Genomic DNA, 13,781 nt, shown 5'->3' on the forward strand with positions numbered 1-13,781 from the left:
CACCTATACTGTATCACACTCATTCAAGTAGACTTCAAGATACCACGTTAGAATAACATGTAAATGAGAGTAAATTTTGTCTGAATACCCATCATTCTTACCAACAAAAATTCATGTTATTATTACACAAGTGAACTACCAATATCCACCAAACCAAAGGACAAAGATATCTACTGTAATACACAGACAAAATGAATCAAGAAGAATAACAAATATAACAAGTATCACAAGCATTTCTTTAAACTAAACAATATTAGTCATCAGGGATACTTTTTTAATTATATTTGCAGAAGATTCACCAAAAGCAAACACCGCATATCATAATAAAGGGAAGGTAACTCAAGTACATACTCAAACTATTGTGAGATTGTAGCTGTTGCAAAGCTGAAGTAGAGCTGCTTGATTTGTTGGATCAACAGTTTCATTTATGACCTTGGGGTACCTCCCAGGAGAAAGTGCAGAAAGTCGAGATATTGAAGCAACAAAAAATTCTCTAGGATCTCTTATATCTTTTAGTGGATCCTCTTCCTTCTTCCCAGCATTGTAAAGACGAACAAATGTGGCAGTATAACCCACATTTTCTGTAATATCTGGCATATCAGGTTCCTCCTCAGCCCTATCTTGTTCTGGTCGTGAGAGAAGAGTGACAATGCTGTCCACCATTTTACCCCATGATTCAGCAGCAGCAGGATCCAACAGGACTGGAGACTCACAAATGAGCCTTGTTGAAGCAACAGCAGTCAACTTGAGCTCAATAGAACCAGTGATTAACTTGAGATTAGGTATCCAGAACTGGCTCAAAATCACATTAAATATATTAGGCTGGACAAGATTCATGGTTTCAACAAGATTTGAGGGCCCGTGTTTTATCAGGAAAAGTGACATGAATATTAAAAGGGACTTGATAAGTTTTACTGTCCGCCTTCGTTGGAGCTCTCTGAAAAGAGCAGCCCAAACATGGGAAATATAAGGCTGTATAACATTATACTCGAGACTCTCAATGACAGTATTGAGCACATAAAATCCTTGCTCAGATGTGCTAGAAGATTGTATAAGTGTATCAAATATGCCAAGAACTTTAGTCAGTCTATCACCTTGATTGATTTCATTTGGTGCCTTTTGAAGGAAGGCCTGGAGTAGACGCACAAGGGCAGGAACATTCGGAGCTCTCTTCCAAGAATCAGGTGACAAAAGGATCTCAAATATCTGCATGTAGATTGGTGGAATTGGAGGCCTGTTTAACTCAACAAGCTGAGCAAGCAATTGGAATGTGTATGGGAAAAACTCAGTTACATCATTGGATAAAATTATTTCAAGCCTAGGGAAAAGGCTCGCCTCAAAGACAGATACAAGAGATGGGTCTCTCTCGCTAGCCCGCTTCACAAGAATAGCAACTGATTCAAAGAGATAATGGTTAAAGATGGGGTTTTTAGGATTTTTGCAAACTTCACCAAGAATAAAAGCTAACCCCTCAATGCAAACTCGAGCAACCTCAGCAGATATATCTGCAACCCCAAGAACCCGCATAATGCATTTCATTACATATTGGTTCTCCTCAGACTCTGGTAGCTTCAATGCACTGAAAAGATTGTTCATCAGCATTGGGAAAATCGGATTGATATCTCCGGCTGTATAGCGTGGTCTACTCACCTCATCCTTTACCAACAAGAGTTTTTCAATACAACTTGCAGCATAAGAATGAACAACATTTGACTCTGAAGCAAGAAAACGAACCAAATCTGGGAAAAACTTCAATGCTATTTGCTTTGATATTTGACTGCGGAACATAGTAAAAAATTTGAGTGCACCTGCCTTAAGCATAGGAAACCCATTCACGTCTGGACTCTGCAGCTCAGGGACAATAACGGATTCAAAAAAGCTCTGAACATCAACAAGATCAGTGGACACATAACTAGTTCCAGCCTTCTTGGTTGCAAGAGAAACTACCAAGTATATAGCACAATCCTTATCCTTCCAATTTTCTGCGGGGTTAGCAGCAAAGGAACTTAATAAATTTGGTATTTGCGCAGAAACAATGCTTCTGACAACGTCCCCATAATGTGTGGCAATCCCCTTAAGTAGCTCACAAGCAATCCTCCTCCTGGTATCAAGATCACTACCTTCCATATCTCTCCTAATAAACTCAATGTAATTCATCTCAAACAGTTCCTCGTCATCATCCCTCAATCTTACATTCGGGATCACAATACACTGGCAAATCTGCGGCACAACTCCTTCACTGGCAAACAAGGTGTGATGAACACTGGTGCTGACAGTGGTCAAAAACTTGATTGCAGTGATGGCAAGCTGATCGCGGCTAGATGACTGGGACACATTTCCCAGCAAAGTCCACACAGCAAGAGCAAACTCATTCAAGTATCCTTGGAACTCCTCCTCATTCTTCTCCATATAAAGATTAATGTTCTCACAAACAGCAGCCCTAAGTTCATCAACAACCGCAACACCATCATTGCCACTACCCTCAAGAGCAGGATAACTAGTGGTAAGATATTTCCTAAACTCAGTCATCCACTCCTTCATATGATCCTCGAAAAATTCAGGGAGCTCCTGGAAATTTAAAGAAAAAAATATCCTACAACACAACCTCTGCGACTCAAAGAGGGGTCGCAGGGTCGCAGCATTCCCTCCAGAACTCGCAGCAGCATCAATCAGAGAAGCAGTTTTGAGGAAAATCTCAAGTAAAGGGGCAGCAAAATTATCGAGACAATACTTCAAATCAAGCAAGAGATCATTGGTCTTATACTGAAAACGAAACTTCTTGAAAATAGAATTGGCAGTGCCGAGAATACCGTTAATGGAGGTGTAATCAGAAGCCTGCGAAGCTTTCTGAAGATTGGACACGAGCTCAGGTAGCAGCGCGGGCCACGATTTGGGAAAATCATGCTTCCCGATTACAGCGAGGGCTTCGCTGAGCTGGCTCTGAATCTTCGGTGTGGCGGAGAGCATCAGCGGGACGATTAGGGATTTGATCTGCTCCTTCTCGGGGTCGAGTATTGGTGTGACAGCGGGGGCCCCTCCGTCGTCGGAAGGGGCGGGGGACCACCGACCGCGGAGGTGGTTCTTGAAGTTGACGGCGGCAGCTTGGCGGATCTGATCATCGATGGAGGACTCAGCAACGAGGCGGAGGACAGCGAGTCCGTAGTTAGGGCGGTTAGAAGCCTCATCAAGTGAGGATTCTGCGTGGCGGCGGGGCTCGGGCGCCGGAGAGAGAGTGTGGAGGAAGCACTCCGATAGGAACTGGAGAGTTTGAGGGTTCCACTCCATTAGGGTTTTTGAGCTGGATGAAGACTGAAGAGTGAGGAGTGAATTTGAAGGTGAAAATCAAAAGTGAGAGAGGGAAATGGAGAAAAGAGAGGGATTTTTGAAGACAATCAATAATCTGCTCTCGCTCTCGCCCTCGCTCTCCCTCTCCCACTCACTCGCATCATAACCTAAGTGCTTCTAACTTCCAAAAACAAGAGCAAAAGCGAGAGAGAGTGCGCATGCTTTCTTCCATGGTAATGGGCTTCAGGAGGCCCAAATAGTGATTCTTAAATTGCCAGTGTACGATAGTTGATTACAGGCCCATTGGGCCCAGTATTCTTTCCTTTATTAGTTGGGATCGTCCTATAGTTACAGCTACAAATGGATCCATTGCCACTTCCGAAAAGAAAAAGAAAATGGATCCACTGCCCATTGGATGAATTTAGCGATTCTCACTTGTCAGTCAGGAATATATGGAGATTTCATGGAATCATGGGTTAATATATATGGAGAGTGGAGACCACGGATTTCAAAAAAAAAAATGTTTTTGGCACGCTAAAATATATCCTATTATATAAAAATTCGGGTAATAAGAAGATCAGACAAATTTACAAATTCTTGAAACATATTTTTCACAATTTCAGTTAAAATTTTGATCTTTGGCAGAATAGATTTAGGAACCAATGTTAATAAGAGAAAGCAATTTCTAAATAAACACATCCATGCATATGCCTTAACAAAATATAAATAAATGAAAAATAGAGATTTTAGAAAACATAAACAATATGTAGCAAAAAGAAAAGCACTAAAAAGAGTCATATTTATAGAACATTGATCAAATTTAGATTGTGAAGAGTGAGGTGAAAGATTGGAAAAAAGAGTGTATAAAACGATGCATGAAGTAGTGAATTGATATAGACCTAAAGTAGTGCAAAGGTTTTGGCTTAAAATTGAGTTGAAAAATGAAAATTTTGAAAAATATTGAATTTCATCGCTGTAACCAAACGAACCAAGTTTTGAAAAGATAAAAAAGTTAATTGTTAAAAACAAAAAATAATTCCAAATTCAAAGAAAAAATAATTGTTTTAAATTCTAAGTCCAAAGTAGGTCTAACACTTTTGGATACAAGTGGCCCAATCATAAGGTAGACAAGCAAATATTCTAGGTCCACAAAATTCGAGAAGCCTCCAACGAGTCCATATAGCAACAAATTAAATTAATGAAGCCATTTATCATTTGTCCAAAGTAGTCTCATCTCGATCTACAAGACAAAAATACTGAACCAGAATATTAGCAAGATTAAAAAATATTAGATGAATCAATAATGTCTAGTGCTATTCTCAATTTGCAGAACCTCTCTTCTATCAAAGGTTTAGTGAAAATATCAGCTTGTTGATCTTTTGATTTCACAAACTGAATATCTAAATTCCCATTTTGCACATGTTTTCTTATGGAATGAAATCTAACTTCAATGTACTTAATTCTTGAGTACAACACAAGATTCTTTAAAATATTTATGGCACTCAAATTGTCACAAAATAGAGGAATATTAGATACATTCAGTTTGTAATCAGCTAACTAAGTTTTCAATCATAATAATTGAGAGCAACATGAAGAGGCTATAATATACTCAACTTCAGCAGTGGACAATGCCATTGTTGCTTGTTTCTTGCTTGACCATATATTAAGTGATTTACCAAGAAAGCAACACATGCCACTGGTGCTTCTTCTATCAACTCTATTCCCCAGCAAAATCTACATCATAATAACCCACTAATTAAAAAAAAATCAGTTTTAGGATACCATATACTATAATTAGTGGTGCTGAGCACATAACGAATGATTCTTTTCACAGTTGATAAGTGAGATTCTTTGGACTTTGATTGAAATCTTGAGCATATACCAACATTTTGAATGATATCAGGCCTTGAAGAAGTAAGAAATATTAAGAAACCAATCATTCTCCTATATATTGTCTCGTCCATATCTCTAGCATGTTCATCTTTGTCTAACTTGATGTTGGGATGCATGGGAGTTTCCATTGACTTGGCACATTTTAGCCCAAATTTATTGACAAGTTTCTTGGCGTATTTTTCTTGATGAACAAAAATACCCACTGCAGTTTGCTTAATTTACAATCCGAGAAAGAAAGTGAGCTCTCCCATCATACTCATGTAAAATTCACTCGTCATAATGTTAGCAAAATCTGCACACAAAGTCTCATTAGCAAAAGTAAAAATAATATCATCAACATATACTTGCACAAGAATGAAATGATCATTGGAGTTTCTAATAAATAGAATGGTATCAGTGGCTCCCATTTGAGAATTATTTTTTAACAAAAATGAGTTAAGTCTCTCATACCAACCTCTAGAAGCTTGTCTCAAATCATATAAGGCTTTAGCTAGTTTGAAAACATAATTTGAAAAGTTTTTGTTTTTAAATTCAAGTGGTTGAGCTACATAAACCTCTCTATCTATTATTCCATTTAGAAAAGCACACTTTATGTCTATTTGGAATAACTTGAAACCAAATTAGCCGCATAGGCTAAGAGCAATCTCATGACTTTCATTCGAGCTACGGGAGAGAACAATTCATCAAAATCAATACCCTCCTCTTGATTATAACATTGAGCAACTAATCTTGCTATGTTTCGAATAATGGTTCCATCTTCTCCCAATTTATTTCTGAAAATCCATTTTGTACCCATGACTTTCTTTCCATTTGAATGAGGCACAAGGTTCCTGACTTAGTTCTTTTCAAACTGCTGTAATTCCTCCTTCATATCTAACACCAAAGAAGGATCAGCAAATGCTTCTTGGATATTTTAGGGTTCAATCTTTGAGATAAGAGCTATATTGTTAGATTCAACTCTTTTCAAAGATGACCTAGTTATCATTTTTTTAAGGGATCACCAATTATGAATTTCTCTAGATAATTTTTCAGAAACTTTCATTCTCTTGGCCTTTTGGTTTAGGTTGAAGTTTCAGGTTCATCTTGATTCACAATTGCCTCTGCATCAGGATTTTCTACCACGACAGGAGATAATTCCAAATTGTCTCCTACAGAATTGAGATTTTCGTTGCTTGCAGGTGTAGTTTCTTGAGAACTTGAGAGTTGTTAATCTGTTTTAGCATTCTTTGTCAATTCATCTTCAAAACCTGGAATATCATCAACACAAACACTAGGAATAATGTTAGACTCACAAAATTTGACATGCATAATCTCCTCAACGGTCTTAGAGTTCTTGTTATATACTCTATATGCCTTGCTATTTGTGGAATAACCAAGAAAAATACCTTCATGTGTTTTAAGATCAAATTTTCTCAAATTTTCTTTGATATTCAGTATAAAACACTTGCAACCAAACACACGAAAGTAATCAAGTTTAGGAGGATGTCCTTCCCAAAGTTCATATGGTGTTTTTTTCAAAAACTTTCTTATGAGAGTTCGATTAAAACGTAACAAGCTGTATTTACAGCCTCAGCCCATAAGAATTTAGGAACTTCATGCTCACACAACATAGCTTTAGCCATTTCTTGCAAACTTCTATTTCTTCTTTCCACAACATCATTTTGTTGAGGTGTTCTAGGACATGAGAAGTTGTGTGATATGCCATGTTCATCACAAAAAAGATTCAAAATGTTGATTTTTAAATTCTTTACCATGATCATTTCTTATTGAAACAATTTTTTATTCTTTTTCATTTTGAATCTTCTTGCTGAATTTTTAAAAAATAGAAAATGCTTCATGCTTATGAGTTAGAAAGAACATCCAACCAAACCTAACGTAGTCATCCACAATAATCATTCCATAACTTTTTTCTCCAAGACTTTGAGTCCTAGTTGGTCCAAACTGATCAAGATGCAACAACTTCAATGATTTATTAGTAGAGACATCTTCCTTGGTTTAAAAAAGTTTTTGTTTGTTTACCCATTTGACAAGCATCACAAGTGATGCCTTTATCAAAAATAATGTTAGAAAGACCTCTCACTAAACTTCTTTTTAACAAGCTTAGAGATTTGGAATATGCTAGCATGTCCTAATTTTTTATGCCACATCAATTTTTCAGATTCCATTGAAGAGAAACAAGTTACATTTTAAACTTTAAGATCATCTATAATGATACCATAAACATTGTCACATCTTTTTGCAATGAACAAAACAGCCCCTAATTTTTTATTTATGTCTTTATAATATAATTTCTTAAAAGTTGCTACATATCCAATGTCACATAATTGACTTATACTCAATAGATTATGCTTTAACCTATCAACTAGAAAGACATTATTTATGCAAGTAGAGAAATCTTTACCAACCTTATCAATGACAATTATTTTACATTTACCATCATCTCCAAAAGTGACAAACCCTCCATCATACTTGTTGAGTTTGATGAAGAAGGCATCATTTTCGGTCATATGTCTTTAACATCCACTATCGAGATACCACATGTCCGATTTTTTTTTGGATATAAAGCAAATCTGCATATTTTTCAACTAACCTTATGTATCCAAATCTATTTGGATCCTCTTATGTGAAATCTTCTTGATTGTCCAAGAGTATTATTATTATGAACAACTTTATATAATTTGTTATTATTACCAAAAAATTTTAGAAAGATGAAATATTGTTGAGGAACATGACCATTTCTATTGCATTTATAGCAATCTTTCTCCTTTGCTGAATTTTGAGGCTTACTTGAAATTTTTGGCTTGACAATCTTGGAAAAGAAAGCTTCATATTTTTTAAATATTGGTTTGAAAACAGATTTGCTTTCCTCTATGAATTCAAGTTTAGATTTTTCAAAGCTAGATCTTTGACAAGCAAGTAATTTGTCAAGATTTTGTGAACTTTGAACAAATTCTGCTAAGTCTTCGTTAAGATTATTAATTTTCTTATTCAGCCTTTCATTTTCAGCAATTAAATCAGTAGAGGCTGAGACCGAATGCTTGAATTTGAATTTATTTAACTCAGCTCTCAAAGCAACATTTTCTTCTTTCAAAGATTTTTCATCACAAGACTTGGTTGCCTTTACCTTTTTTAACAAAAATTCATTTTCAGCTCTCAATGCCTCATTATCTTTCTTGCACTTAACATATTTATCAAAAAGTTTCTTTGAGTTCACAGTGAAATCTTTGATAATATAGCATCAATAGATAAGTCAAAAAGATCTACCTCATCCATATTTGTGTGATCAGGCATTAAACATATTTAAGCCTCTTTATCAGAATCTTCTTCATCTTCAGAATCAGTGTCATTTTTCAAGTCTTTCTATGTTGCCACTAATACCTTTTTTCTTTCTTTGATTTTTCGCCTTTCTTTAATTGAGGGCAATCAGACTTGAAGTGACCTGGTTCCTTACAATGGTGACAGGTAAACTTGGATTGATCCTTCTTGAAGTTTTTGGGTAAAGAACTTCCTTTGCCTTTGTTTTTGATTCTCATTAATCTTCTCATTTTTCTTGTAAAGAGTACCATTTCTTCATCTGAGATACTGTTATCAGATTCCTCATTCTTTGGCTATCATTCTTGATTTCAATGCTACACTTTTCTTTTTGTCATCTCTGTCTTGAGACATGTGAGTAGTTTCATAGGCTAGAAGCTTATCTTTTAGCTCATCATAAGTGATTTTTATCAAATTATTTCTTTCAGAGATGACTGTGCTTTTTACTTTTCACTTCTTAGTAAGACTCCTCAAGATCTTCCTTACCAAGGTTTCTTCGGAATAACTTTCTCCCATGGCATCCAAGTTGTTGATGATTATTGAAAACCTTTCGAACATTTGATCGATGCTTTCATCCTCCTTCATGTTGAACATCTCATACTCCTTCATCAGCATATCAATCTTGGTCTCTCTTACTTGCTTGGTTCCTTCATGGGTGATTTTGAGCTTGTCCCAAATTTCTTTAGCCATTTTGCATCTTGAATTTTTTTTGTATTCTTCAAAACTAATAGCACAGTGCATTAGGTTAATTGCCTTGGCATTGAGTTTAACCTTCTTCTTTTTTTTTCTCTGTCCATTCATTGTCTTTCTTTGACACCACATCTCCATCAATATTTTGTTTTGTTGGAATGTCGGGTCCATTGACAATAATCTTTCAGATATTGTAGTCGACTGACTGCACAAAGATTCGCATTCTCTCTTTCCACTATGAGTAGTTGTTGCCGTTGAATTAGGGAGGTCTATTATTAGACTACCCTTCGGTGAGTGTGTATACCATGATGTTAGCACCCATGTTGTTGGCCATGGATCTTTACTCCAAACTGTGAAACTTGACTCCTTGAGACCTTGCTCCTGATATCAAGTGATGGAACTTCTTGAACTTGAGAGGGGGAGTTGAATCAAGCTAACTAAAAAATGGAGTTCTTATGCTCTGCTTTTGTGGAAGCTAATTATACAGGAGATTTTTTCGATTTTGTCTCTAAAACCAGAAAAAAACAGAGAATGAAAGAAGAGAATAAGGCCAACATATATCCTGATTCGGTTTTTAAGTGCCATGAAACCTACATCTAGTCTTCACCACAACCATGGTGGAATTTCCACCATAATCAATCAGATTACAAACACCAATACTAATAAATTATAACCTAATTCATCTAGTATCTTTCACTAAGTTTTCTAACCCAAAACTTAACTACCCAAGTGTTGTCCCAACTTGAAAGAAAAATCCGTAGATTTAATCTACCACCAAATCTATCCCAACTTGGCAAGGGGAACTAAACCTTAGTTCAACAAAATCAGATTACAGAAAAATATTTCTTTGACTGTTTCATGCATCTCTCTTGCCTCTTCTCTTATGGCTTTTTCAACTCACTTTCATAAGTCTTTTTCTCAATTACAGAAAGATGAAATTAGATAGCCATAGCAAAAAAAATTCTAAAATAAAGCACAAATTGAAGAAAAAGAATTCAGTTCAAGTATGTTGAAATGATGTTCTTGTGTCACTCTCTTTTTCTTGTCTTCCAATGGTGAAGTGAGGCCAGTTTTATAGGATGAAGCTTGCCCTTTAAATTTCAACGTTGCCTATTCTATTTTTTTTATTCTGTTCGTTCAAGTTGTCCCCATTGGCATGCAATGCTTTTTTTATTTTGTTCCACTAATTCTGTTTGTTTAAGGAGATGCTCCACCAATTCTGTTGTTCTTGGATCTACTGTCTTTCTTGGCATGCACAACATTTTCATTTTCGTGCCTTACCAACTGTTGTCTATACTTTTCCATTTTTATTTTGCTCTTCCAAATTTTGCTAGTGATCTTTTGCATTTTGATATTGTTTTGTCTTTGTGTCATTGTTGCTTTTTTAGAGCCATAGTTGTTCCTAATAGTGCCAAATGTCCTTCTTATTTTTTCCATTTTCATTCCAACCATGAGCATTTGGCTCTCTCTCTCTTGGCTCATGAGTTCTTTTTTATTTCTTCATAAACATATAATGGCTAAAGTTTTGAAGTTGTAATGCTTGAAGTTGCTTAAACAACATTAACTTAGACTGAAGCAACATGTAAATGGGTGTGTATTACTTAATACACATTAAATAAACTTGGACTTTAACCCAAAAAATATTTGTGATCATCATTTATGTAAAACCCAAAATCAAACTTAATTCAACATAGATGATGGCTCATTGATTTATTAGTTATTTTTTATTTCTTTAGGATCCTTTTAAATTTGATGAGTTGTGCACTCTGTGTTGTGTATACATGTAACAATTCAATAATTTGATAATGAAAAATTGAGTATGAAACTTTTACATTCTATTTTCTCTTTCTGCTATAAATTTTATTACTAATGATTGTTTATGTTAAAGGAGTGAATTAATTAATAAGTGTTGAAGTCATGATGAGGTGATGATGAGGTATGCATAGATAGATGGAGACACAATCACATGAATACTCCCCGGGAACATTGACTTAATTAGGCATTGAAATTCTGTGGTGCCAACAATGACGAGCATCATCCTCCAAACTGTTCAATGTGATACCACATTAATTAATTTCAAATAGCAAACAAAAACCATACAAATTCTGCTCGTCTTGTCATCCACACTTCATGCATTCACTTCCAACGTTATTCTACTTGACTGGTCCACTGCCCGGACAATAATCAATTCAATCAAAATTTCCAGAGCAATAATAAAATTAGAGAAGCTAGCTGTTGAAACTTAATACAAAGTGTTGGAGAGGAGCCCTAGAAAATTCCCATTGCTTTCATGTTTTGGATGAAGAAACTATATATCATCATTTGACAATTGTACGTTGGGAAAATTGAATGCTGAAAAAGACAACAGATAGTAGCACTCTTTTTCTTTGTTTAGAAATATTAGGGCATATACAAGGAAGGAAGGAAGCCATGCATGTCAGAACTTTGTCTTTTAGGTATGTAGTAGGGGCCGGGGGTTGCAGCGTATATTTATTTCTATTACTGTGCAAAATAGATTGCAGCTCAACATGGAATATATATACAGATAGAGGAGTGTTGGGAACAGTACTTTTGTTAAATTTTGGCCAATTCTCAATTATCAAAAAAAATTGAATGATTTTATATCATTAGATACAATTTTACACTATTAAAAATATCATTAATAGTTAATTGATAGCTAAAACTCACAAAATCTGCTGGCCAATAAATTTGAGAGTCAACAATTTTAATTTATATTAACTAATAAATTCTAACAGTTTAATTTTAAGAGTTTAATTTTGATATATTGACAGTATAAAATATTTTACATAGTAGTCTAATCACATTCGTTCTTTTATATGAATATTTGTACGATTAATGTATGTAAAAGATAATTATATTTAATTTATTAATATGGCGTTATATAATTGGATGTACGTGAAAAAATACTTACATTAATAGTGCATCAAAATTAATTCTATTTTTAAATATTATTAATTATTAAAAATAATGAATTATATTGACTTTATAGCATTTTTCACTATAAAATTATATGATAAAAATTATATTAAAAAACTGAAAAAATTATTGGCTAATTTTATAATGTTTATAAGTTAGTATTTAATTTTGTCTATTTTATTTTTTATAATAAATTTTAAATATTTTAAATTTATTTATTTTTATATTTTTAAATTAAATATTAAATTTTTAGCCTTTTTTTTAATTAGATACTATATCTTTTGGACACCGTAGCCATCATCAAAACTATTTTTGGTTTGCTCCATTAGTTATTTTATTTGTTGCTTCAAGCATTTGCCATGTGGTGAATAGAGGGACAAGGTAGCAACCTTACTTAAAGTTTTTGACTTATAATTGTTGATCTATATGGGTCATTGTCAAAATATGAAAAATGCTATCGGTCAAAATTTTAAGATAGATACTTCAACAAAAATTTTATAACTATCTTTTTTGTGAGGATGTTTTTTAGCTATTTATAAAGTTTGATTTTAATATGTTATAAAAATAATATTATTTTTATTTAAAATATGACTAAACAAATATTTTTATAAAAAAAATATTTTTGATATCTTAATTAATTAGAATAGACACTAAGTTTTAAATCATACAAAATTGTTTTGGTTGCATAAAAAAATTGAAGTTGGACAGAGTATTTGATTTTGACCTTTTATTTGTTTTATGTTATATTATGTTAGGCGTTTCAATCCTTCTTTTAGATTTAAAAAAAAATCTAATATTTATATAAGGTGAGTACTACCAATATGATATTAGGGTTATTACAAATGACTAATATTTTTTATTTTTCTATCCCTAAAAGTGTTAAATTAATAATATTTATCGTTATGAATCATGATTTTTCCATGCATGGAATAAGGATTTCACACTTAAAAAAAAAAACAAAATACATACTGCGTGTTTGTTTATGATAAAAAAAAAAATCTTTGAGATGCCAAGAAAAAAAGGAAAATAAAAATAGTAGCATTAAATATAGTATATCAAATTTATGGTGTCAAATACAACATAATGTTTTTTGATAGAAAGAAATGAACCAAAAAACAAAGAAAACTTTAAAACCGTTTTAGAGTTGTGTCAATGAGTAAGAATTCGAGCATGGGAAACCAGGTTTAGCTATCCCTTCCTAAAAACTCACCAGAATTAACGGGTGTTAATAAATTCATTAAGAAAAAGAGAAGAGCATTTTTTGGTGACTAACATATTTCAAATTAAAGTTTATATATATAATATTAGAGCTAATCTGGCCTTCAAAGTTCAAATCAAACCATAAATCACAATAATCTTGTTGTCGTTGCAACTTAAATGGTGGCCATGGTATTTATGAGACACATCGTTAGTGTGGTCCATTAGCATTAGTTGTGGTCATGCCTCACATGAGCTTCTCTAGCTATATTGCTTCTCCAAGTTGATGGACTAACTAAGTTGTGTTCTCCATCTCAAATTTAGTTTCCGATCCCTTTGGTTAGTTAGTTACGTTTTGTCCATGGAGTTGCATGGATGGCAACATTTTAGGAAAACAATTCTCTGAAACGATAACATTTATAAAGTAATAAAGTAAATAATTAATTAATATTATTAGAATTTAGCTA

General features: G+C 33.9%; 1 protein-coding gene across 1 annotated transcript in view; it reads right to left on the minus strand.

Annotated features, from left to right (window-relative positions):
- The window catches only part of LOC107491936 (exportin-2), a 4,259-nt gene extending 799 nt beyond the window's left edge, over positions 1-3,460 (minus strand). Inside the window, exon 1 of the mRNA XM_021126167.2 lies at positions 352-3,460. Within this exon, the coding sequence (XP_020981826.1) occupies positions 352-3,285 (2,934 nt within the window). The 5' untranslated portion in view covers positions 3,286-3,460. The remainder of the gene's footprint in view (positions 1-351) is intronic.
- Positions 3,461-13,781: the final 10,321 nt, after the last annotated feature.

This window comes from Arachis duranensis, chromosome 6 (genome assembly GCF_000817695.3).
Source record: "Arachis duranensis cultivar V14167 chromosome 6, aradu.V14167.gnm2.J7QH, whole genome shotgun sequence".
Classification (NCBI taxonomy): Eukaryota; Viridiplantae; Streptophyta; class Magnoliopsida; order Fabales; family Fabaceae; genus Arachis; species Arachis duranensis.